At 34.0% G+C, this 27,206-nt stretch overlaps 1 protein-coding gene across 4 annotated transcripts in view; it reads right to left on the reverse strand.

Moving 5' to 3' along the window:
- The window catches only part of ARHGEF12 (Rho guanine nucleotide exchange factor 12), a 134,954-nt gene that overhangs the window by 50,895 nt on the left and 56,853 nt on the right, over nucleotides 1-27,206 (reverse strand). For 2 of the 4 annotated variants that reach the window (XM_058544998.1, XM_058544996.1), the window contains exons 2-10: nucleotides 22,029-22,052; nucleotides 20,673-20,758; nucleotides 18,995-19,051; nucleotides 7,898-7,996; nucleotides 7,157-7,206; nucleotides 4,842-4,899; nucleotides 2,376-2,554; nucleotides 1,071-1,148; nucleotides 763-882 (exon numbers count right to left, since the gene is read on the reverse strand). In XM_058544998.1, coding sequence (XP_058400981.1) covers nucleotides 763-882; nucleotides 1,071-1,148; nucleotides 2,376-2,554; nucleotides 4,842-4,899; nucleotides 7,157-7,206; nucleotides 7,898-7,996; nucleotides 18,995-19,051; nucleotides 20,673-20,758; nucleotides 22,029-22,052 — 751 coding nt within the window. The remainder of the gene's footprint in view (nucleotides 1-762; nucleotides 883-1,070; nucleotides 1,149-2,375; nucleotides 2,555-4,841; nucleotides 4,900-7,156; nucleotides 7,207-7,897; nucleotides 7,997-18,994; nucleotides 19,052-20,672; nucleotides 20,759-22,028; nucleotides 22,053-27,206) is intronic. The other 2 variants (XM_058544997.1, XM_058545000.1) reach the window with 2 other exon arrangements.

A 27,206-nucleotide genomic window follows, 5' to 3' on the forward strand; every position in this document is an offset into this window, starting at 1 on the left:
TTTAAGATGAAGTATTAAGAAGTTTTTCATCTCCCAAATCTGAATATTATAGAATATAAATTTAGTTGACATACAAATGCTGGGCTATTTTTTCTGAGACCATCATCTCTATAACTTATACCCACATAGCAAATTCCATTGAAATCTGTTTTTAAATTACAACAAAAATACAGTCATTAAGAATAAGAATGTGCTTTGAATTCATCAGACTAGGTTTAAGTTCTAGTCCCACTGCTTTTGAGTTACATGACCTCAGACAAGTTATTTAATCTCTCTGAGTTTCTCTAAGTGTATATGTAAAATGGTGAAAAAACAACAGTAATATCTAATCTCAGAGGGCTGTTGTGCAGATTAAATAAGAAAATGCTTGGCCATGTATTTAGCACAATGCCTATCATTTTGTAAAATTTTATGTCACTACTTAAAAACATAGCCATTCTGTTTCAAAATGGCAGAATGAACCTCAAAAATGTAAATATATCTAAACATGTTTTAGTAGTTTGTCACATCATAGCAAAAGCACTCAATTCTTTTTAAAATTATTATGGAATAAATAAACATGATATTATGAGCAAGCAAACAATCAAAAGCCTATATTTTTTCAGTTAATCATTATTTCTGTAACATCCTACACAGGACATCCTGTTGGCCTATGCTAGAAAAAATAACTTTCAAAAAAGGCAACTGCAACATTCTCTGACACATTCCCAGAAGAAAATTCTCCTGCAAAGAGTTGGGTAGCACTTTTAATAGTGATGCTACCTGAGCAGAGCCTGTGGCTTTGGATAACTGCTCTTGCAGCTGAGGAATGTGTTTCTTGGCCTCTTGGATCTCTTTTAGCAATCTTTGGGTAGGTGTTCGGTTGTAATCTTCCTGCAATAACTGAAAAGTTATAAAAATATTTTGAGAATTAATTACTTATGTCAAGAAAATATAGAAAAAGTCCATTCTTAATAAAATAGCTGATGGCACTCATTACAACACTGCTTGTGATTATGATAAATATCAACTCAACTATGCCCACTCACGTTTTTATTGGCCTGTAAACAGCCCAATTTCTAATTTAGTACCTGTAGCCGTTCCTGTTCTTTCTGTAACATTTTTCTCAGAATTTCTACTTTCTGGTTATGAACCACATTGTTTTCCTCCTAGAAAAAGATAAAAAACAAACAAACAAACAAAAAAGAACCAATACAGAGAAAGTGAAGCTATAATAAATAGCAAAACGAGACACAATATTATGTCTCAGCTGCAATTTTCAATCCTTATTAGGATTTTCTTTATTTCCAGCAGTTATGAGGACAGGCTTTTAGACGTGACACTTATAGATAAAAGGCTACAGGGAAATTTCAGCCCTGCTATTTCACTTTTACTAAACCAGGTTCAAGAGAACATTAAATATTGATAATAGTTGGAGAAATGAAGTTGCCTTAAGTATGAGAATAATATCTTATACTTTCCCTCCTTTGGATCTTTACTATCAACCCCCATGCATGACTCAAATTCCCAGTACTTCCTACCTGAAATATTAAAACAGTTCCCTAACTCATCTCCCGCTCTCTCCTTGTTTCACAATCCTGTAATATTTTATCAAATTAGTCTTCCTAAAATCCTGTTATAACCACATTACTCTCTTGCTCAAAAAAATTTTAATGGATTCTTACTGCCTATCCAGTTACATGTAAACTAGCCTGGTAGTTCTGATTTTTCAAAATAAATATCTTACTTTTTTCAAGATCATTTTCCATTACACTATCCTTAACAGGCACCAGCCAAACAAGAGGCCTGGCTACTTCCCCAAAACACTTGGTGCTTTCTCGGCTCTTTACCTCTGTTTATTCTGCTTTCTCTACCTGGGTTGCCTTCTTCCCCATTGCCACCACTTAAAAGTTACCTGTTTCTCAAGGCTCAATGCAAATAATAGCTTTCCTTAAATTCCCTCTCTATCACAACTGGATGTGCTTTCTCCCTCCTTTGAATCCTCACAGAACTTAATATTTTCCCCTTCATAACGTCTACATTCTGCCTTTGTATAATTACTTGTATACTCTTGATTCAATCTCAAACAATAAAAGTTTATTAAGCACCTACTATATGCCAAGCAATATTTCAGGCCCTGGGAATACAACAATAAACACAATAAACAAAAAAACCCTGTCCTCTTAAAGTATATACTCTAAGATAACTAAGGAACATAAGATATCTGAAGTATATTTTTGTGGGCAGCACATTCCAAATTATTACATAATTTTTATATTAGGAAGTTATTTTCTAGAATTTTGAACTTATTTATCAGCTCAATACTTCAACACTCTTAACATAAAGCAAAGGTATCATACAACTGAGCATTTATAAAGAAGTTTTCCCACTCTTACCCCCACGAGCACAGGACTAGTAATTCTCTCCATATTCCCAGATGCTCCAGGTGAATGAGGGGATGTCATGATAGGAGACATATGTCCAATGACTGATGGCTCTACTTCAGAATCAGTGAGTGGAATCTGGGGTGACCCGGGTGGGCGTCCCTGAACAGTGAGAGCTACATAGGAACCAGCTTGGGGTAGGGAGAAGAAAGAAAGGGGAAAGAAGGGAAAATAACATTGTTAAAAAAAATTTTTATAGCATTTCACTACTTAATCTTTGACAACTCTAAAAGATTGAGTTAAGTAAGAAAGTTTCATCATCTGCTAACCATTTCCCCATAGAAAAAGAATCTAATTTGTCATTTCTCTTTTATGATTCCCTAAAAATCTAAAAGAACAATGCCATTTTTCAGATAGCAAATTACTATTCACAACGATCACATGTTACTTAAAAGCAAATAAAATTAATCCCAAGAATTTTTTTTAATTTAGAGAAGAATAAATTAATACCAACCATCTACTAATGACTATGTTCAATTAATTTCTTAAATGTAAATTTTAAAAATCATTACATTTTAAGATGATACTAATTAGGCAGGATTTAACTAATTTTCTAGAATATAATGATGCAATTTTAAATTAACTGTAAAAAGTGAGTATGACAAAAAATATCCCACAAAAACTGGGGGAAAAAACCTACCATAAATAAGTAGTAAGATTTAATTTTTAAAATTTGGAGAAGACAGAAACTCACTTAAGCATATTACAGGAAAAAAACACTACAGAAAGCAAAATTAACCATAACCAGAAAGACTCAACACCAGACATTCATTATTTATCTAGTATCAAGAAGAAATGAGACTGTCCAAACAAATGACTTTTCCATATAACTGACCTTTTAAACGGCAAAGTCTTTCTCTTAGACTTTCAAATAGAACTTTTAAATGTATTTCACACTTTTCTCCCAATTTAATCCTTCCATGGAACTCACTGTCAATTATTTCACACTGTTTGGAGTTCTAAAAACTATTTTCTTTCATTTTATGGTCACAAATGTTATGATTCAGGGGGATTTTAGGTATATACACTTTTTAAGGTTTTTCAGTCTTATTTCTCTCTGTCAGAAATTCATCTATTATATCTATCTACTTATTCATGTGCTTGCCTCCTTGAGCTTCCTAGATCTTCCCTTCCCTTCTTTAGCAATTTTTAAACTGCTTTGATTTAAAATCACTTTTATTATGTCTAGAACATGCATTAAAGAGTAGGACATGAGGGAGCTCTACTACAAGTATAGTATATAGGTTTTAGGCATTTAAAATTTCTATCTGTTTTGGATACTCAGAGTGTTTTATGCTTACTTTAAGTTTTTAGCTCGGTTCTCATTATTGGATAAGTAATCTATTGCTATAGGCCTAGGATTTAGTTTTTTAAGAAAAATTTATATTGGAATGAGTAAAATATATAACCTAAAAAGCTAAAGAAATAATCTTATTTTTAATACTCTGTAATAGTTATCAGGCACATATTTACTATAAACCATCATATATATGTAGCACATAAAAATTTATAAATCACCATCTCATTAAATAAGTACTCAAATTTATTCAAGTATAGGGATCTCATGGTGATCATCACATTTCTTTCTAAAATGCACTGAGGTTCAGAACTGTGAACAAAGTGACCATTAGAGCACTGGTACTCTGATGAAAAGGTAAAGGAATTCATGAGTTGCTTTACGTAAGTAATAAGAAGGCCAAGACAGAATTCAGTTTACTGAGTTTATTCTAAAGATGTCCACTCAATGAAAAGAAATAGGAATAAATAAAACAGTAGTATTTCTGCTTGGCCATAAATAACTATCTCTTATTTGTAGTCTACTTTATTGTGGAATAGTCCGATGAAAAAGATTATAAATTCTTAACCCTGGCGATTTCCAAAAGAAGATCACTACTCTGGGTTATTTAATCATTTACTTATCTGAGGGAAAGTGATTATGCTAGAAGATTTTTAAAGTTCCATTTCAGCTCATCCAGGCCATTGTGTCTGATTTCTCAACCTCTTCCCTCTGAGGTGACTCATGCATTTCTTTCAAATACATGCTTTCAGCATTACCAAGGATGACAAGGATATTATAATCAACCACATATATGAAGTGGATGGGAGATATTTATTAGTAAGTTAAAAATTTTCACCTCAGATTTTCCTTTAATGCAGGGGTCAGCAAACTCCAGCCAAACGGCTAAATCCAGCCCACAGATTGTTTTGGAAAATAAAGTTTTACTGAAACACAACCACACTCATTCATTTACACATCATCTATGACTGCTTTTGTGCTACAATGACATAGTCAAGTAGTAGACCATATGGCCCACAAAGCCTAAAATATTTACTATCTGGCCTATTACAGAAAATGTTTGTTTATCCTCACTTGAGAGTTTGAGAAAACAATTAACATTGAGAATAACATTCACCTACATTTGATTAGCTTCACCACTTCCAAATGGTTTGAATGAGTCACCAGAGTTCCATTCACCTGTAAGAAAATGAAAGTAGTGTATGTCAGATACATTCTACTGAGACCAAGGATAAATTTATTTCAGGAATTATTATACATAATACAACCAATTATGATATAATATAGCACACAGGGCTATATTAAAATATGAATATATTTAGTTCAATATTAACTTTTATCACTATTCTGTAAGGTATACTTAGCAACAAAATGAACTTGAACACAAAACAAGGCCTTGATTTAAATACCTTATTCACCATAAAAAATGACAAAATATACCATGCAACAGACTTACAAATCTTTCACAGCGAAGGGCTCTTGCAAATAGAAAAGATCTCTTTGCTTTTATATTTTTTATTTTTTGTGAGGAGGATTAGTCCTGGGCTAACATCTGTGCCCATCTTCCTCTACTTTATACGGGACACCGCCACAACATGGCTTGACAGGCGGTGCCGTGGGTCCGTGCCCAGGATCCGAACCTGGGAACCCCGGGCCACCGAATCAGAGCGTGTGAACTTAACCGCTATGCCACCGGGCCGGCCCCAAGATCTCTTTGCTTTTAATTACAAATTCAATTATTTGTCAAAATCATAATAAATTTTTTAAAAGATGAAAAAATAAGCATTATTTCCACAATAATACTCAATTTACTTTCAGTTTTCCAATCATGACCTAATGTTTACAAAGAAAATTAATTTTCAGACAGGCTAAATGCAGGAAATGTTATCCAAAGTCTCCACTAAACCAAACAAATTAAAGTAAAAATATCAAACATGGATCTAACATTAATATTATTTTTTCTGATGCAAGTAATATTAATTTTTACAAGTTCAAATATATCAGTGTATAAAAGAGAAGTAAAAGTATACTCATTATGCCCATAAGAGATGATCACTGATAACCATGATGTTTAACCTTTGAGACACTATTCTAGCATACACACATACAGATACACAGACACATACACATATATATATAATAACCACATTTTTCCTGCAAATAAATACTTTTTTATTGTATTGTGGATATTTTTCAATACAGGTACACATAGACCTAATCCATTGTTTTTAAAAGCTGCAGATGAAATGCAATTTATTTATTTAGCCCTCAGTTTACGAATATTTAGACTGTTTACAAGTTTTCAATATGATAAAGCTGAAATGAATTTCCCTGTACACATACCACCTAACATTTGTACATTTATTTCCTTAGATAAGTTCCTAAAAGCAAAGTTGCTGGTCAAAGGTTATATACATTCTTAAAGTATAAAACTTTTGATACATATTCACAAATTTCCATTAAAACAGATTTTACCTAATTTATACTCACAACAAGCTTATGAGAGCAGCCATTATACCATACCCAACTACACCAAATGTGTATTATTAATCTTTAAAATTTCTGACAACCAAATATATTGTCACCTATCATTTTAATTTCTACTTCTTTGTTATTAATGAGGTTGGACATATCCTCATTAATATATTATTTATTTCAATTGCTATGGGGACTTGCCTGATAAAATTCTTTGCTCATTTTTCTATTAGACTACTTTTTCTCTTCTTAGTAATTTAAAAGTGCTCTTTACAAATAAGGATATCATACTCTGTAATATGTTTCAAATATTTTTTTCTAGATAGTTCTTTGTTTGTAAATATGTTCATGGTGACTTCACCTGTATAGTAATTTGATTTTACCAAATCAGATTAGTCAATTGTCTCAAGAGTCATTACCGTCTAATCCATTCTTTCTCTACTGATCAGAATTCAAGGCCTGTTTCTAGATTCTCTATTGTGTTCCACTGATAGGTCTATATCTAGACTAGTCATTTGCTTTAAATTAATCCATACCATCTCACCTCACACATACCCATATACATAAAACATTTTTTTCTTTAGCTATTCTTATACCTTCGTAAAGTTCATTTGGAAGAATAATCAGTTTGACAAGTAACGACACACTTTCCCAATTCTACTAGTATATTTTGATGAGAATTTCCTGCCCACAGATTAATCTGGAGAGAAATGATCTTTACAACAATGAGTTACTCTCCTATCCAAGAACATATATAACTCCATTTATTCCAGCCTTTTATTATGCCCGCCAGTAAAGGGCATAATATTAATTTTTAAATAAATAAGTTTTTATAGTCAACAAATCCATCATATATAATGCACTGCTTTTTATAAAAATCCAAGTGAAAAAAAATCAAAACATGGCTAATATAGGCTGTTTTTGAATTCTACCATAAATTCCATAATAATCTTTTCCTTACCTTGATGATTCGATCACCTGTCTGTACTCCAGCCCGCATGGCTGCTCCATCTGTAAGAGAAACTAATTACTTAAAATGTAATTCATTAGTATTCACTGATAATCTTCTTGAAAGAGAGGCAGTGTAACAAAGTGGTTAAAAACATGCGCTGTAAAGTCAGACAAACTGAAGTTCAAATCCTGCCTCTGCCACTCACTAGCTGTGTGATGATGGACTGATTTTATGTTTGTTTTTTTTTTAACTCTAAGCTTCAATATCACCTATAAAATGAGGAATAAAAATACCTACCACAAATTATAGCACCCAACATAAAGGAAGTATTCAATATTTGGTAATAGCAGTAGAAGATATTATTATTGTCATTTTGGAAAAGAATGGATATTTTTGAGCTTATAACCATTTCTTTGATCTGTCTCTACCAAGATATCTCTGGTGCCATGAAGAAATAAAATTCCACAAACTTCTATAAGTGATGATGTATAAAATATCATGACCAAGGAGTCATATGATTTCTAAAACTATACAAGAACTGTTTTCTTTCTACAAAGTACAAAGAAAATCAACTGGGGTAAATTAAACTCATGCCTATAACTATGACACTAAAGACAAATCTAGCACAATAGGCCATATGACCTGCAATGTGTGTGATTATTTTATTCTGGGCAATAGACATTATTTAAACTCTTCTATTCTTATTCTGTTTGCTCCCGAGTGACAAGACTGTTTTAAAAAGTGCCTTGCCTTCTTTGACAGACTGCACGAAGACTGGATTGTCTCCACTGACCGTCAGCCCAAATCCATTGTCATCCTTCTGGATGATCACACAACGTTGAACAAGACCTGCACAAGAACCACAGGGTAAAGAGAGAAGGAAGAGAAAACAGAGAGAAGAAAACAAGAATTACATATTAGTAATGAATTCTATCTGTATTCTATCTGGAGAAACACAAGGTAGCACATGAAATCCATATAAAAAATAAGAGGACTACCTCCAAAAACAAAACAAACACAGGAACATCACCAAGAGTCATACATATTGGTTTCTCGCTGGAGAGGTAGAGGAGAATTGCTCCAGGATTAAAAACAGCTATGGCGAACTGGGAAAGATGAGGTAGTAGAGAGGAGACAGAAGGAAAGCCCATTCACGTCTATGCTATTTATTTGTAACATAAAATCCTCCTCCGCTGCCCTGTATTTTTGGTGCTCTAATTGGTGTTTAAACCCAAGAAAATCAAACATTGTGGGAAATCGGGCTAGGAGCATCCCATGGTAAACTCTAGAAAATTCCAATCTCACTCTCAGGAAGATATACTCAGAAAAACAGACTATATAAATAAGGAGGTGTTTGCAGAGCACCTGAAGCTCCTCTCCCGAAAGGGAGAAAGGGAAAATATCAAAGGGAAGAAAGACCTTAGCTCACAGAAAAAATAAACAGAAAGGAGAAAAAAGTAGAAAAGATAAAGAACGAACCTATGAGCTCAACCAATTCTTTCATTTTTCATATACTTACCTGATTTCTACAGGAGAATTTGTTTTCCTTCTAGTTAAATGGTAAAAAAAAAAATTGTCAAGGCAAGGTGAAACAAGGAGACCACAACCAAAGGAACAGGGATGTCCCGTTATAGAACCCCGAGTAGTGCCCAGGGTGGCTTATCAGAGACCAAGATCTGAAGATCCTGAACTCTGTGTTAGCCAAAGATGTAATATATTCTTTCAGTTTTGCAGAATTTAAGCATTTCACCAAAAATCAATATACAAAACATGTAAAACAACACAAGTATAATGATGATTAGAAAAATAAAAAGTTTTTAAAGATTTTTAGCCATTTAAAAGCCATGATCTTTTAAATAAGTCTGATGTACAAATGATATGTCAAAGACTGCATATTTATGAATATATATATTTATATATATCTATATCTATATATATATATACTTCTTGCTGTTAATGAAATGTCACAAGTGTGCGAGCCTACTACAGATGAAAGACTGGAATAACTGGATCTGAGTATGGAAAACATGAACCTCGAACCTTAACTAATAACCCTACACAATTAACTTAAAGTAAATCATGGACCTAAACTTAAAAGCTAAAATTTTTCATAGGAAAATACAGGAGAAAATCTTCAAGACCTTAGGATAGGCAGAGATCTTTTAGAATGCACGAACCATAAAAGAAAAACTGGTAAGTTGGACTCAAAATTTAAAATATCTGCTCTTCTAAAGACACTGATAAGCAAATGAAAAGGCCAGCCACAGACTGAGAGAAAATATTCAATACAAATATCTGATAAAGGACTTGTATCTAGATTATATTTAAAAAAAAAAATAACTCTATAATTCAATAATGGAAGACATTTTAAAAGAGACAAAAGATTTGAATAAACACATCACAAAGAAAGATACATCAATGGCCAATAAGCACATGCAAAAGTGGCTCAACAACTGCAGTCATCAGGAAAACGCAAATTAAAACCACAAAGAGATGCCACTATACACTAACTGGAATGGCTAAAAATAAAAAGACTGATAATACCAAGAGTTGACAAGGATGTGGAGCAATTGGAACTCTCATACATTGCTGGTGGGAGTGTAAAATGGTACAAACACTTTGGAAAACAGTTTGGAAATTTTTTATAAAGGTAAGCATACATTTACAAACGACCCAGCAATTTCAATCCCAAGAGAAATGAAAATTTGTGTCCACATAAAGACTGATACACAAACATTCAGATCAGTTTTGTTCATAAGAGCCAAAAACTAGAAACAACTCAAATATCCATCAACAGATGAATGGATAAACAAATTGTGGTATATCCATTACAATAAAATACTACTTAGCAAGAAAAAAATGGCAACTACTCATACATGCAACAAACATGGACGAATCACAAAAACATCACGCTAAGTGAAAGAAGGCAGATACAAAATAGAGTATGTACTACATGTTTCCAATGTAGAACAGACAAAAATAAACTATAGTAACAAAAAGCAGATTACTGGTGGCCAAGGGGCAGGGTGGGGAGGAGGTGTGAGAAGAACTGCAAAGAAACATGAAGGAACTTTCTGGGGTGATGGAAATGTTCTATATCTTAATCAAGGTAATGATTACATGAGTATATTCATTTGTAAAAACCCATAGAACTGTACACTTAAAACAAGTGCATCTTATTTTATGCAAACTGTACTTTAAGAAAGTCGATTTTCAACATTAAAAAAATGTGTTACCCCTCAATTCTAGAGACTACTAAATACTAAGCAGTATTTGAATTCACAAATTCACCACTCCCACAAAACGGTAAATTGTAATGGGGGCAGAGGAAAGATAACCCATCAGAACTCAACCTTGTTCTTTTGCTTAATGTTGCTGCTTCCTTCAAGCAACTGGGAAAAACTATAAATAGAATGGGTAGGAATACATAAAATCAAGGAAAAAGGCATTCTTTATAAATTTCTAGTACATAATACAATAAATATAAGAATCAGAGAACTTTAAAATATTTTAAGAGCAGTGTTTTACGGGAGTCTTTTAAAATCCATGCCCAGTTTTGGAAATATAAACATCTAATAACCTCCATTACAATTATTTGAAATTTCAAAATAAATTAGATATTGTGACTTTAAAATAAAAATCAAGACAACTGGAACATTGAATATTTTTTTTTTCCATAATATATCCATCCCTCCTAGTTCTCCCACTCCACCTCCCAAGAGCTGAAAATCAGTGAATTAAGGTTTCTAATACTGGTATTTGCTGTGCTACGACACTGGGCTTCTTAAGTAGACTTTTTTTGGGTCCCTGTAGAGAACAGGGTGCTTGTGAAAAATGAGAGCGAGGAGTAGTGGGAGTGAAGAGTTTGGTATGTTTGTGTATTCCACTTGAATATAATGTACATAAAGTGTTTCATTTACTGCCTGACAAATACTAAGGGTTCATAAGTGTTAAGTATTATTCTATTATGATTGGGGGTAAGTCGCCCTTGAATTTTCCTACTCAGAAATATATTACTCATCTACCCATGCCATCAATTAAAAACACTTTTGTGTTAACAAATTCCCATCATTAATGCAAATACTCCTTAAAAGGATCAATCCTCATTTATATCTTTATCCAAATTTTTTGTTTTGTTTTGTTTTAACAGACAAGTAAATCAGTTTTGGATGGGGAAGGAAGAGAGAAGGGAAATTTTACAGAGAAAAGCTTCTTGTGTTGGGTAACTTGAGAAGATGAGAGACCGCAGGAAGGCCTCAAAAAGCAAATTCACCTCCTCTTGTAAGCTTTTCCTAAATATCCAGACTGGGTCAGGTGCCCCCTTATGGTGTCCCACTGAATCCTCTAATTACTCCCATAGTATCAGTATCACTCACAATTGGTTCACATTTGTTTTTATCCTCTCAGTAGATTATATGCTCCAAGAGTGCAGGGGCTCCATCTTGTCTACAATCTTATCTCAGTACTTGGTGTATGTTCTGGCACAGAAAGAAATGTTTAAAACTGCTAATGAATTAATGAAAATCGGAAAAGCAGAGGAGTCTAGAGATGGATAGAAGCTCAGAAAGTGAGGTGATCAGAGAGAAAAAATAAAACCACCACACACAGTCAATTTTAGCAAATATGCCTAGGGTACTAACAGACTGCTAAGGATTGAATAAATATATTAGGATTATCTCAGAATACTGCAAACCTGTTTTCTGCAATTCAAAATTGTTCAGCATAACTTTCCCTTCTAATTCTACAACAAAAGAGATGAGGAACAAAGGATAAAGCAGAAAAGGAGAAAGAGCTATGTGCACATCCTGTTCATCTTTCTCCCTTCCCCAACCCCACCATATTGTCCATTTATTATTGTTCTAAATCTATCTGCTAATCTGAGAAGCTGATGTACTTCAACATAAGCATTACCAAATCAATACAAAAAGAAAACATACCTTACATATACAGCCAGTTCAGAAGCTATGGAATTCAAATTAATGATACTATTCTGTCCTATGAATCTATGCCATTTGCACAAACTTAGATTTGGGGTCATAATTAACTGCAAACTAAGCTGTCATACCATTCAAAATTCAGAAATCCAGTCTCTCAAATGCTTATATCTATTATGTTCCTTCCATTCAAAATCAAATGAAATGTTTTTCTTTTTTCTTGAGAGAGTTCTACTTATTGTAGACCTGAAGCTGTTTTAACCCATCACAGAGGATAAATTCCACCCGTAACACTGAACTCACCAATACTGACTAAATTATCATATCTTCGAAATGTCCTTTTTGACCAAAAAAAAAAAAAATCCACTTCTTTGTTTTAGCAAATTTGTACTGAGCATCTGCCTACTAGGTATTTAACACTGCAGCCTGTAGGTGTGGTGAGGAATACAAAACTACCAGAAGTCTTTGTTCTCAACTTAAAATCTTGGCAGGGAAGAACAGAGAAACAAATAGGGAAACAGTGACAATGTTTAACTAAGAATCTGAGTATGGTACAGATAACAGGCCCTATATGTCACAAAAGAAGGGAAAGATATAAGTGGACTCCTGACTCCAAAATAGCCATTTTCAAATTTCATAAATTTAAAAAAAAAAAAACGCTTTTCATCATTTCACTTTTTCTGGTTTTTACAAACATATATAGTCCATGGTTTGTTTGTTGTTTGTAGGTTTGTTTTGCTAAATCTCTTAATGTCTGGTGTAAAGATTATTAATTATAATGACCATACAAATGTGCTTCTCTCTGAATATGAGTTTTTATAAGGTCACAAAACCACTTTAATAGGAGCTGTACTCAAGCACTTTGTATCAAGACAGGCAAGGAGAGTGTGCAACAAGTAAGATAATGATAAGGCTTAAACTTTCTTAAAACTTAGTTTTGGTAATGCATCTTCATTCTCGTTGTTCTTAGTACCATACGAAGATTTTTTTCCACAACTATCTATTTTTCAAGTGCATATGGAGTATTGGTAAACAAGTGCATATCTCTATTATTGTACTTACCAAAATGTATTACAATTCTTTCTTTTCTACTAGAGTGTGAAATTCTAGAAAGGATGTACAGTCTCCTATTATCTTTGTATCCCTATCTCCTATCATAGTACCTGGCATATAATAGGTGCTCAATGAATACTGATTAAGTAAATTTGAATTTATTTTACATAAAGAGAATTTTAAATAAATCATACTCAATCACTTTTTAAGAAAAAGTAAAATCATAGCCCTGAAAACTATGTAAAGTAGAGAAATATTTCTATAAGAACACTAACCTTCTGCCCTGGCTAAATCTAACTAAAATAATTTAATTCCCCATCTATTCTAAAATAATTCCTCTAGTTACAAATGAATTTTTCTTTATTTCCTGTCTTTTAAGGACTATGATATTTCATAATATATGGAATTGATATAGCAGATATCATGCTTCATATCATCAGTGAAGTAAAGATGTTCTATCAAATTTATGTAAATATTATCTTTTCCTAAATTTTCTCTTTATAACAAAGGACTTTTTTTAATGTTACAACAATGTGGTATTTGAAACCAACATAAAAAGACTGTTTCTTGCTCAAAGATAATTACCAAGGATTGTATTTTGAAAGTGAAAAAAACTAAATCTTTGTAATGCTTTGGAGTGAAGAGGGGAACAAGTCATAAAAAGGTATTCTTAAAGGTGAGGAAAGACTCCCAAGTTTCACTGTAATATATTCCCAGAAAAAAGCAACAACTCTAGTGCCAAAGAGCAAATTAAAGAAAATGGAGTGTTCAATATGTAAGGCAACATGCTAAACCTTCCATACTGCATTTACTTTAGTGAAAGCACATTAGTCTTTCTTCACCTTTGATTTTATTACATGACCAAACTTCTCTAAGTCTCACCTCTTAAGAATTAGCTTCAGGGAAGGGTGTGGAGAAAGACCACGTGCAACCTCATAAAAACAGCTCATTTTTAAACTGCTGCCAGACATACATGTTTTATGAGTAAGACCTCAGATAATCCTTTGATTAAGAAGCTTCTTGATTCTAAATGCACAATGCTGCCAGCAAGAGAAGCCTTAAGTTCCAAGCATGCTGATTTCATTCTTTTAGACTATTACCAGTAATGTCTCTTTTCCAAGTTACATATTCTTTCACCTTAAAATTTTTCAGAAGAGAAGAAAAATGCAATTAAGATGAGTCAACATTATAGTCCATCAATTCTCTTTGCTAAAATACTTCATCCCAATCTCAACAATCACTCATTCAAAACTCAATGAGTGGCTTCCGTGTGTCAGGCATTATGGGAGATGCAAAGATGAATATAAATACAAATAACTGATGCAAGGCAGGATGTCAAAGTTCAGACCAAAAAGTAGCTGGGCAAAATTAGGAAAGCCCTGTGAAGGAGGCAGTTTTTGAATTGGGCTGTGAAGGATGGGGAGAATCCTAACAGGAACTTATAGGAGGTAAACCATTCAAGACAACGGGAATGGTACGAGCAAAGAAGGAATACCAAGTCATATTTGGGAAATGAAAATCTAGAGGACAGTCTGGTACCTTTAGGTGAATAGCAGTAAATTAATGTAGAATGATAAATTGGAAACACATTATGGCATATCTTAATAACTATCTGTACCTTCCTAGCAAGTGAATGACCAAATCCTTACTTTAGTAATACTAATCTAACAGAACACAGTAGAATGGAGAAAAGAAGTGAATAATGTGAGATCAACAAGAAAGAAAGTCATAAGTCTATTAAAATAGTCTAATGACATGATGAAAAAGTGAAAAAAGCAGTGGGGATGGAACCAAAAAGTGAAAGATAAAAAATAACGTGATGATAGAATCAACAGAATCTGGCAAAGAGTTGACTGCAGAGGACAAGGGAGAGAGAGAGAAGTCAAAGATAATTTTAAGAAAATAAGACTAGGTGAATGGAAGAATGACAGTGCCATTAAAAGAATCAGGGAAATCAAGAGGAAGGCTGATTTCTAGCCATAAGGAACAATGATGAATTCCAGATTGATCATTCTGAATTTGAAGGATAGTTAGAGTGATAGTATTCAGCAAATACTTAAAAATATAAGACTGGAGATGGCGAGAAATATCAGGGACAGAAACTTGGGTCACGCCTACATTCATAAGAGGGAAAAAGCAAACAAGTCAAGAAAAGACATTAAATAACAAAAAGAAAAGAAGCACGTAGACGTAATATTATAGAAACTAAAGAAAGGGCATCAGCATTGACAAATGGTTCAGAGGGAAAGTGAGAACTGAAAAAAGTTCATAGATTTTCAAGTAGGATATTTTGGTTCACCTTCCAGATAGTATGTGTTCAGAAGTCAGATTTGAAGAGGTTAAGAAGTGAATGATTTATGAGAACATAGAAGGTTCATACTGTAGAATGTTCTTTGCCAGGCTGAAGAAGAAAACAGAGAGAATAATAACTTGGTGGGAGTTAGAATGAAATCACGGGGCCAGCCTGGTGGTGTAGTGGTTAAGTTCTCGCACTTCGCTTCGACAGCCTGGGGTCTGAGCGTTTGGATCCCGGGCACAGACCTACACACCACTCATCAAGCCACGCTGTGGGAGTGTCCCACATACAAAATAGAGGAAGATTGGCACAGATGTTAACTTAGGGCCAATCTTCCTCACAAAAAAAAAAAAAAAGAATCAAATCAAGAACTTCTCATAAATATGAGAAGCCTGAATAAGAAAAAGACATAAATTTTTTTAAAAATACAGTCTGAGTATCCAAACCAGGATATTTCAAGTACTAACAGTTCACTTCTGCTATGGACTGAATGTTTGTGTCCCCCACAAATTCACATGTTGAACACTAACCCACAATGTGATGGTATTTGGAGATGGGGCCTTTTGGAAGTAATCAGGGTTAGGTGAGGAGGGGGGGCCCTCCTGATGCGATTAGTGTCCTTATAAGAGAAGAGAAACCAGAGACCTTTTCTCTCTCTCTACATGTGCTTGCACCAAGGAAACACCATGTGAGGTGAGCACAAAGCAAGAAGGTGGCAGTCTGCAAGCTAGGAGAAGAGCTCTCACCAGAACACAACCATGCTGGAACCCTGATCTCACACTTCTAGCCTCCAAAACTGCGGGAAAATAAATTTCTGTTGTTTAAGCTGAGTCTCTGGTATTTTGTTATAGCAGCCCCAGTAGACTAAGACAGCTTCAACAAGACATGGCTTATTTTCTTGTACGTAATATTATCAGCTGGAATCTCTTCATGAAACAAGTTAGGAAGAAGCTGTAGTCTAACTCAAAATTCCCTTGCTAAATCTCTCATATCACATAAAACCCTACAAAATTTCTCCATTACAATACAGCATGCACTGTACAACGACGTTTCAGTCAACAATGAACCACATATACGACAGTGGTTCCATGAGATTAGTACCACACAGCCTGGGTGTGTAGCAGGCTATACCATCTAGGTTTGTGTAAGTACACTCTATGATGTTCATACAACAACGAAATGCCCTAATGATGCATTTCTTAGAACGTCACTCTATCGCTGACACATAGCTGCATTAGTGAGAAAAATGGAAAATTAAGTATCATTAAAATTGCAGACCAGAAAATATATTCGTACTTGATCAATAGACTCCAAAAGGTACAGAGGGAAAAATAAGGGGAAGTGGAATAAATATTGACCTATTGCACCAGGCAGAACTTAACAAAAGAAGTCAGTACAAAACAAACACTTGGTTTCCTTTTAAAATGAGCAAAGTAAATCTATCTCACAAAACAGCTCTAAAAATGCCTAAGAAAGTTTAAAATAATTTGTAAGTGAATAACTAGCATTTGTGTTAAGTACCCAGCTAACGAATTATACCCCCAGAGAAGATATATATAATCTCATAAGTTAGAAGTAGGCTTGTTAAGAGACCCTACATTAAAGCAATTGTCACCAGTTGCTATGACTCTACTCAATCATATTCCAGTATTTCTAAGCTTTCCTTGACCCCCTAGAGATTCTTTTTCACTCATGCACACAGTCTGAAGAAGTCTATTCACACAGGTGACAAAATATTTGTAATGTCAAAGAGATTTACATTAGCATGCTAACTCTGTTCTGATCAACTCATCCCTCTGATAAGTGCTTTTTGAGGACTCATGGCTCAGTTCCTTCCAAAAAAGGTATTTCAAGGGTTCTCAAGAAACAAACACACAGAGAAGCCACACCTTACTTCCCATTACCACTTAAAATGTTTCTGTTACTACCAAGCCAATGGCATGTCTGAACTAGTGTTAATATTCCTATCACTGGTAAGAAAAATATTAGTATAATATTTCTAGCCATGGATTCCTAAGTTGTTAGTCCTCATCCAAAGCAAACGGCAAGCTTTTGCATACACAACACAGATCTAGGAAAATGGTAGGGGAGATGAAATACAACATTGCAAAGGCTACTGGAAAAGAATGGAGCTATAAAGATAGCGTCCACATTCCTAAGGAGAAAATAAACCATAGGAAGCTCTTTACATAGAACAGAAAGACAGTCTCGAAATTCAGCAGCTATTTCTTACTTAAGAGGAGCCAAATACTTTGGAAGGAAGAAAAAGCATAAACTTGACATTCCATGTGGCATGGTATATATTTCCTGTTGAATTACTGTAAAAGGTTTAACTACACAGAAAAAGCACTGGTCACAAAAACCCAAGCAAAAAACTATGTGTATGTATCTAACACAGAAGCATTAACTGGTTTAAAACCAAACACTGAGGTCTCATAATATTAAAAAGTATCTGACATTATGGGCTCAAGTGTCAGGAGATACAAATTATAAAATGTCTTAAAAGAAGAAGCGGCATTTTCATATTTTTTTTCCTTTCATGTATGTCAAGCTAGGAAACAGCTGCACCTGTGGAAACTTCAACTCGATAGACTTTTGGCTCTATCAGAGAAGATCTGATTTTCCTTTGAGGCCAAATTTGGAATCTTCTTAAAAGGAAATAAGTTATGAGTCTTCTAGAGATTATTTTAAAAGTCTTGGTTCCAGGCAGTGCTTTTCCTATTCACTTGTCTCAAAAAACTAATTAGATGCCAAAACAAGGGAAGGGGACAAGTAAAACCATGCAAAGGAAAAGGCAAAATATGTTTGAACTTCACTAACTTGGTTTATATTATCTTTGGAAGACAGCACATAGTCTGAAAATACTAGTGTTTCAATCATCTGTTGCAAAAGTTGATCATTCAGATTAAACCTGCTCTTTGTGAAGATTATTTTTAAAGGTGCCATTTTGAAATTTTCCCATTCAGAATAAGCTTCAGGGAAACGTGAAAGGCATAGACAAATTCTTCAAGCTACAAAAATAAAATACTTAAGGTAATTTTTGCTGTTGTGGATAAATTACAAAAGAACAGCATTTCCAGATGATGAGGCAATTAAAAATAAAGAAACAAATTAAAAAAAAAATCCCAAAGAACCGCTAGCACATCTAAATTACACAGAATTATACTTAGAGGAAAAGACTGATAGCATTGATGAAATTCTACACGATGCAAACTCCACAAATGGGACATGGGAAGAAGATGCCAAGAATTCAAAGCCCATTCATGTTATTTGGAGGAACCTGACCCAAACATTAGAGATAATCACTTTCCTAACAAAAGCAAGATGAAAGAGAAGATGGGTGATGTGGCCTAGTCTTATTCTACAATGTTAGTTTCTAGCAACCTTAAGCTTCCACATCACAGCCACATTAAAACCCCAGTCTCCCTTTCCCTGCAGTAGATCATGCCATGCAGAGCAGACACAAGGAAGGCTGCAGTTATTTAATAAAAAAAAAAAAAAAAAAACGAAACAGCATGAAGCAAGCTCCAAAGGTGCAAGGCTGAATTGGCTACATTAGCTTACCATATATCTCGGATCTACTCTCCTCTGAACTAGACTTTGTCTTCTTGGAGGAGCTATCTGCACAAGAGCGGGAGAAAAGGAGAGAGATATAGAAAATATGGAGACCAATGTAAGGGGAAAAATTCATGGGGGAAAAAAGAATGAATCATGATCAAGTTAAATCGTGCAAACACAAAGTATGAACATCACAGGTGACAGCACTTAGAATAGTCACGAACAGCACAGGTAATGACATTTTAAAGATTTATCGAAGAAAAGACAGTGCAATAAAAATATGTTCAAACAAAACAACATATAAATAGTCTACAAAATACATTATCTGACAATTGTAGAAATGACAAAAGCACTAAAAGCTGTAACGATCTCACTATGAAGCATCGCATACCACTTTGCTAAATCTGTCTTTGGAGATGGGCACATCACAGATGAACAATACAGAATAAGTCAATCTAACAACACTATAATACTTTTATGAACATAGGGCAGAAACTTGTGACCCTTACTAGCAAGACAATAACTAATCATATAAGTGAAAGCCTCTGAGCCCCAGGATGTCAAAATTAGGTAAGAATATCTCTTAATGGAGATCCAGAAGCTACATATTACATACTCCCACCACCAAAACCTCCTAAATTGATGATTGGGATTTCATTTTTACCCAGGACCCAAGATATAGGTAAATTATTAGCTATTCACTTCCTATTCTTCCCTTCCTAGATAATGCTTATAATATTTTTTTTTAAAAAAAGAGTAGTTTTATTAAAAGTATGAAACATCTTACTTAGATACAAAAAAATATACTTACTATTAAAAACTTAAAATTTCATTTCTAAATGAAAATATCTAAAAATAGATACATTATATTTATGTAGGTGAGACCTTAGCATTACTTACTTTATCTTTTGTCACAGGAACATGCAACCAAATAAAACAGTATGTGCACAAAGAACACGTATCAGTTTCAAATGACAAAAGCAAAAGTATCAAGCAATTTTTATAAATTAAATACTGAGTGAGTTTATAAGGAGAAAGCAAAGGCCTATATTTTATAAGAGGAGTTCAATCTATATGTACAAAATTAAAAATATAAATGGTCAAAAGTCCACTAACATGAAAACTCTAGGAAAGATCAACAGTACTGAGGTTGAAACACGGCTCTCTGAGTTCAGAATACTTTCTGACTGAAGAAAGAGGGACCTCTATTCATTTGCTTACTCTAAAATGAGATGATCATTAATTTTTGAAGTATTTTATCTAGTATTCCAATTTACCACGATCACACATGAATTTTTAAACGACCACAGAAATTTGTAGTTGGTATAGCCTTGATTTCATGACACATTACTGTTCATACCTATGACTTATCTTAACACTAAGTCCTTGGTCTGACTAAAATTTCCAATTATGATATAATAAGTTTCTATTATCATCATTATTTTTAAGTATAATACACTTTTACAATGATGCTTCCATAGTGGAATCCACAGTGTTGAAAGTTATAACTGCTTGCACTGCTCCTGAATGCAAAGGTTTTATATTACATAAATTGAAGAGGAAGGAGAGTCCTAAACAGATCAAACAGCTACTCCTGGGTGTTACAGCAGTTATGTAGCTGAAGCTATATTATTGTGAACTTCACTACTCTCAATATTCTCTGGAAGAACAAACAATGTTTTACCTGTGGGGTCAAAATCATGTGATGCACTGCGCTCAACTTTCTGCTTCTTATCTGTTGGTGACTCTCGGTTCAAAATACTTCCATGCCTAAATCAAATCAAAGCAATCAAATATTTACTACAAGAAAATCATTAGAATACACACTTAATTTAAAAATCCCAAGTGTTTCTTACAAAGAGAAACCAAGAAATCAGTTTACCTTACACAGTCTCATAAACCTCTTTATATTTTTCAAGGAGTTTTAAAATTCAGTCTGTTCTATGTGTAATAAATACAGAGGCTGTTTACTTGGTTATAAAAAGTGCTTGAAAATAATAAAAGTAGTATTTAGTATTAAAGTCTATTTTATTCTTAGAAATAACTGCTTAAATTCTTTTAGTGGTTTTCATAGGTTAATCACTATTATTTCTATTTAACAGAGACAAGAAAACAGTGCCTAAAAGTAAGTAAACACATTCCCCAATCCTACATACAGCACAGTCAGGTTCAAAATCACTGTGTAAATATAATGAATGAGAACAGTTTCAGAAAAAGATCAATCTTGCTGCCTACAGTTCTAGCCACAGAAGTCTAAGCCAGACCCAGATGACACTCGAATTATTATTTTTACTATGACCTACCCAATTACATTGAGCAGATAATGGCTGGGCAGCAAATAAAACCATAACTATAACACATATAATACTAATTAATTGAAATGCCAAGATCAGCATTGGTATCCTGGACTACGCTGTCACTAAAAATGATAAAAGTACTATAACAATTAGCAATGATATACTACCTACACTTTAAATAATATTTATGACAACTAAGATGAGAAAGAAAAGAGCTGTTGAAGAACAAGTACGAAGGAGGAGGGATTTAATCCCAGGAAAAAATAAATATGTAGATATGGATATAGGCACAGACATATTTGAACACTTTGGATTCTCTCCTTTACTGTCTTAAAGTAATTAAGACTGATCTAGTTTGCCAAAGTTCATTAACAAAGGCAGTTACAGTTACCCAAGTAATAAAATACATCAAAAACTGGCAATCCACTTAACACTCCCCAAGCTACTCACAAGTGAAAACAGTCACAATAGATTTTAAAATGAAATCTCTTCATAGGGAGTGACCTTAAGCATCAATTTGAACAAACTTTTAAAATGCTTATGTTAAAAATACTGAAAATGTTATCAAAACGATGCTGTCTTCCAGAAAAAATATGCAACACCTGTTATATTTTAAATTTCCAAAACATTTTGAAAATTTAAACTATTTAAATCCACATTTTCAAAAACCACAAAAATCCACCATAATTTCAAAGGAATGCTTCTGATTAAAATTTAACCTAAAGTGCAACTGAATAACTTACCTTATAGGTTTTTTGAGGGGAAACCTGAAACAAAGGAAAAAAAAGGATAGATGTAGTTATTTCACTTGTAAGATTATTATTAAATTTATTCATTCTACTAAACCAGAATAAGGGATTTAAATTTTTTTTTTAATAATTTTATTTATTTATTTTTTTCCCCAAAGCCCCCGTAGATAGTTGTATGTCATAGCTGCACATCCTTCTAGTTGCTGTATGTGGGACGTGGCCTCAGCATGGCCGGAGAAGCGGTGCGTCGGTGCGCGCCCAGGATCCGAACCCGGGCCGCCAGTAGCGGAGTGTGTGCACTTAACCGCTAAGCCACGGGGCAGGCCCAGGGGATTTAAATCTTACGCTAACTTTCCCAAAGCAAGATTCAGCAAATAAGTGGAGTAAGAAGGTGGATATCACTTTTTAATAACTACTTTGTTAAATCTTAAATTGCAGGTGCATTTGCCATCAGCTGTCCTTCAGTATGGGTCCTCTTTTTAAAAATCCAACTAATAATAGCAATAGCTAAATTTATTGAGGGCTTAGTAGATGCTAAGCACTATTCTAAACTGTTCACGTGTATTATCTCATTTATCCTAAAAAATAACTATGAAGATATTATTTCCATTTTACAGATTAAAAAAACTGAGGCAAATATTTTGCCATTAAAATATTATAGTTTTCCTAGCAAGGAAAGTTCCTTCTTGCCCATCACTTCTCCCCAACCCCCAAAATACCTGGGTGCTGCTTATTGCTCTATTGATCTGTCCACTCTTTGATCATGATCAAATCATGATCCTCAATTATTTATGTTTAGCTTTAATAACAAATCTAGAAAAAATTACTACTGGAGTACTGTCAGTTTTTAAAAATATGCTTCAAAAGTAGAAAACAAAGAGTAATTTTTTTCTTTTTTCAGTTCTGTAAGGTAAAAGAACTACAGCATTTCCTCCTGGTTGTCTTTTTAATATGAAATATTACTGCAGGCTTCTTGATAAGAGTTTGATGCCATACATAAACACTAAGTCTAAAAGAGTGTTCTCAAATTTCCTCCCATTCCTCTTTTCATTTCTGTCTTTTTTAGAAATTATCTCAACCTATGGCATTTTATGTAGAGATTATTTAGCCTAGGTAATAAGAACAGGGCTTAATAAGAATATAGGTAAAATTGGGTTTTTAAAAAAAGGCTATTAGTAAAGATAGTAAGAAATAAACATAAAACAATGAAACCTGAATGACTATTTTATTTGGCATGGACGTAGTTTAGTTGAAAAAAAACCTCTAAAGTACAAGTTTAATTACAATTCCTTTTAACTCTCATATAAATCAAAATTGATCCAAAGAAAAAGACAAGGAACCTAAAAACTTCCCTAATAAGTGGTAGCATGTCAGCTCACAAGAAAGTTAGGGATAACAAGGAAAGGGGGTTCTGAGATAGGACAGCACCGCTCTAGAGAATATGCTGATTAAAAAAGACTAACAAATCTTCAGAAATAAGAGTTCCTAAGTTGTCCATCCTTACTTGTTGGGGTGAGGGGGTAGGAATATGTTTTTTAATTTACAGATGAATACAAAAGTTGGCAGAAAGTAATTCCCAGCTGAGTTTCTGCAAAGGATAATACCTGCAGTTAGCAACTTTGGCCACTCTGCCTGATAGCCACTATAAAAACTCCTACCCCAAACAATGCTGCTTGCGTCAGGGACTGCAACAGCCAGGGAGATTCTGGTAAAGAATCCCGGAAGTTCCCAGACTAGTGATTGTACAGCAGTTTCCTGAGCTATTTTTTCTAACAAAGGAATGGAAACGGAGGGGAAAGAAGAGGACAAAAATGGAATGAGAAGATGAGGAACAAGGACCACCCTATACTATAACTTGCTTATCATAATCTACTTACTACATTCATCAAGTACGGATAAAGAACTTTTATCAAACAAAAGTTTTTAAATCACAATACTTTTTCTCTAATCATGAAATTCCACTTTAAAGTATGTGGTAAAACAAATATGTAGGTACAGATGTATGTGTAGTTCCATATATACCTAAGTAAGAATATCAAGGGCTTTCCTGGCTATTTCATTTGTTCCCTCCGCTCCAGCTAAGAAAATCATCAAGAGAATCCCAGTTTTGTAAAAATCCTACTGTCTGCTGGATATTGAGATGGAGAGGTAATCAGAGAGTTGGAAATAGGAAGCTAGAACCCCAAAGAAAAGCCTGGGACTAGAGTTATAAATTTGAGTAATCAACATATCGATGGACACTGAAATTTAAAACAGCCTGTAGAGAGAAAACACCAAGGATCAAATCTGAATGACTGAGAATGGATGTGGGAGCCAATGAAGGAAATAAAGAAAATAAGTCAGAAAAGAGAAAGGGCTGTCCTAGGGGCCAAGGAAGAGATCATCAATACTATCAAATGCTGCAGAAAGGCAGTCTGAAGGCTAACAAGTGGCCATATTCTAAGCAACAAATTAGCCCAACGCTAGGCTGATGAGACAATTCTGGTGTACAAAATCCTGTATTTTCAAGCCCCTGTCCATGGTGTAGTCCAACCACAAAATCACGACAATCTCCTTTGGTTAGATATTTATGTAGAACAGCGTATCTGAATGCTGACATAATGCTAGATGTACCTAATCAAACCATGTCTGGCTTTTGAAAATATTATACTGAACACTTGGACATAACGAACATGTTTATGCATATTTATATATGTATGTATTTTTCTAGATATAAGACAAAGTCAAAGCACCAATATAAAGAACCATAATAAATAAAGGAAAAGGTTATCAGGAATTTGAGCCACTGGGATAAAGTGACTAGATGCCTTACTTTTGATTACTATACTAAGCACACTTGTATGCCAGAATTCCTAACCAAGGGCCTTATATGCCAGAATTCCTAACCAAGAGCCTTACATGCCAGAATACATTTACTCACTGGACTCAGGATGCCTTTTCCTTGTTAGTTCTGAGCTCTAATATTAAAGCCCTGGGTAGCAATATATAGAGGGCTCCCTCATTTTTTTATTTTCACACTCCTCCCAATAGGTTATTACAATGTAGAGGGAAATGTGATTTGGTAATTAAAGAATCCTAACCCAATAAATAATATACACCGGAGTAAAACTTCCATTTTTAGCCAGGTTTCACTAGTCTACAATATATATACACAGACATGATTTTATAATTGAGATATCCCTTTAAGATTGTTAAAAAGAATTTCTTCTGGCTTAAAAATAATTGCAAAGGACTGTCAAAGTTTTGTGTTATCACATACTTGCTTATAATAAATAGCCTACTAGAAATCCTATTTTCCTTTTATTGATTTTGGTGAGAAAAGAGCTAGCCTTTTGACACCACTCCAGTGAGAAGTTTTCTGAAGGAAGAACAGGAATATCACACTCAAACCTTAATACCGACCCTCTCTCCTCCAAGGTATTAGATATTTTTTTCCTTGGGTTTAGTTATAATGAGGAATTTGGGAGTTTAGATGGTTCTTAATAAGGGATGACTGAAATGAAGGGGAGGAAGTTAAGGAAATTTCACCTACGTTGGATAGTGGTCAAGCTTTCATTAGCAGTCAAACAATGTTAGCTACTAAATTTAGAATTCTCAAAAATTCCATTGGAGGATACATCCTCATTTTAGCAATGTTAAAATGCAGGGGAAAGAACACATGCACCTTGCAATCAACAAAATACAGCATTATTTTACTGGAATCCACTCCAGTGAGGAGAGTTACTAGACAAAGAACTCTGAAAATAGATAACAATTAAGATAATTCTAAGGCTCAACCCTCATAAAATGATAAACATCAGTGCAAAAAATATACTATTCCAATACTGTTATAGTCAATGAAAATTACACATGATTTCAAGGCCTTAAGGGCAGGGACTCCTTAGAAAAAATATAACTAGGTTCATATTCTAGTTTCACAATTTAAAAAGTGTTTGAACTTGGGCAAGTTGTGCAACCTCTCTAAGCATCAGCTGTAAAGTAGTGATAATACTAGCACCTACTTCACAAATCTGCTTTGAGGATTAAACTAGAAAATGAGAAACATTAAATGAGAAGCATTGTCTAGCACATAGTAACCACTTCATTATTATTAGCTGTAAGAAAGAAAAGAATAAAATCTGAACTTTAGCGGCACAACTTCAAATTAAATAGAAAAAAGTAAACTTTAACAATATTCAAATAGGTTTTCAGCTCAGTAAAATCCACAGAAATGCATAATTCAAAGCCAGTGATAAAACCATGGATTTAACTCGCCAAGTAATATTATATAAAATTAACGTCAATACTCAAGTTAACAAACTTCCCAGATGCTACAGGGTAAGAAAAAAGATCAGGTTACAACAAAAACTTTTAATTTTCCTGGCAAGTAGGGCCAGTGATTTTTTTTCAGAACCTAGTGAAACTGTGTTGACCATCCCTGCCACCTGGCAAAAAGTCCCTATTTCCTCATCTCCTTTAAAATATCAAGAATGATTAAGGCATTCTGTGTCCCAGATGTAAATCAAGATTTTCATTTATCTATTTCTACAAAATAATTTAAATAGCCTGAAGCATAACACTTAAATCTGAAATTATTCTAATATGAATGTGAACCAGCTAGCTTTAGTATTATACCATTTTTCATTAAATAATAAACAAAACAGCTAAAAGGGCATTTGCCTGCAATACATAAGCGCTCTTAAGTATAGGGATTTAGAACATAGTGCTGACTTCAGACGAACTGTTAATTCAATCTTTAGATCTCTGGAGAGTAAGATTCACAGAACCAAAAGGAGTAAATGACCACTAACACTCCCCTTTCCCCAAAAAAACACTAGTCATAAATCCTTTCACCACCTACAACTGACAACTGGTCCGGCTTAGAGTCACCAAAAGAACTAAAAATTATGGAACTAATAAAAGAAAGTCTATACATTATCTACCACTGCACTTTTTTATTAGCATATAGATCCAAAGCATAAAAAGTTGTTAGCAGAGCTGGCAATAAAACATTAGTTATATCAGAAAGGCTCTAAAGCAGAAGCTACAGCTGACAGGATGACTCATGGAGAATTTTTCATGGTGTTATTAGTTTTAAACCTCAGGACCTTGCAGTACAAACCACAGAATGACAAGAACCAAGGAGCTCGGTTCTGGTATAAAATCCAAAAATGATTCACTAGAACGTAATGT

The sequence above is a fragment of the Diceros bicornis genome, chromosome 7 (assembly GCF_020826845.1).
Source record: "Diceros bicornis minor isolate mBicDic1 chromosome 7, mDicBic1.mat.cur, whole genome shotgun sequence".
Classification (NCBI taxonomy): Eukaryota; Metazoa; Chordata; class Mammalia; order Perissodactyla; family Rhinocerotidae; genus Diceros; species Diceros bicornis.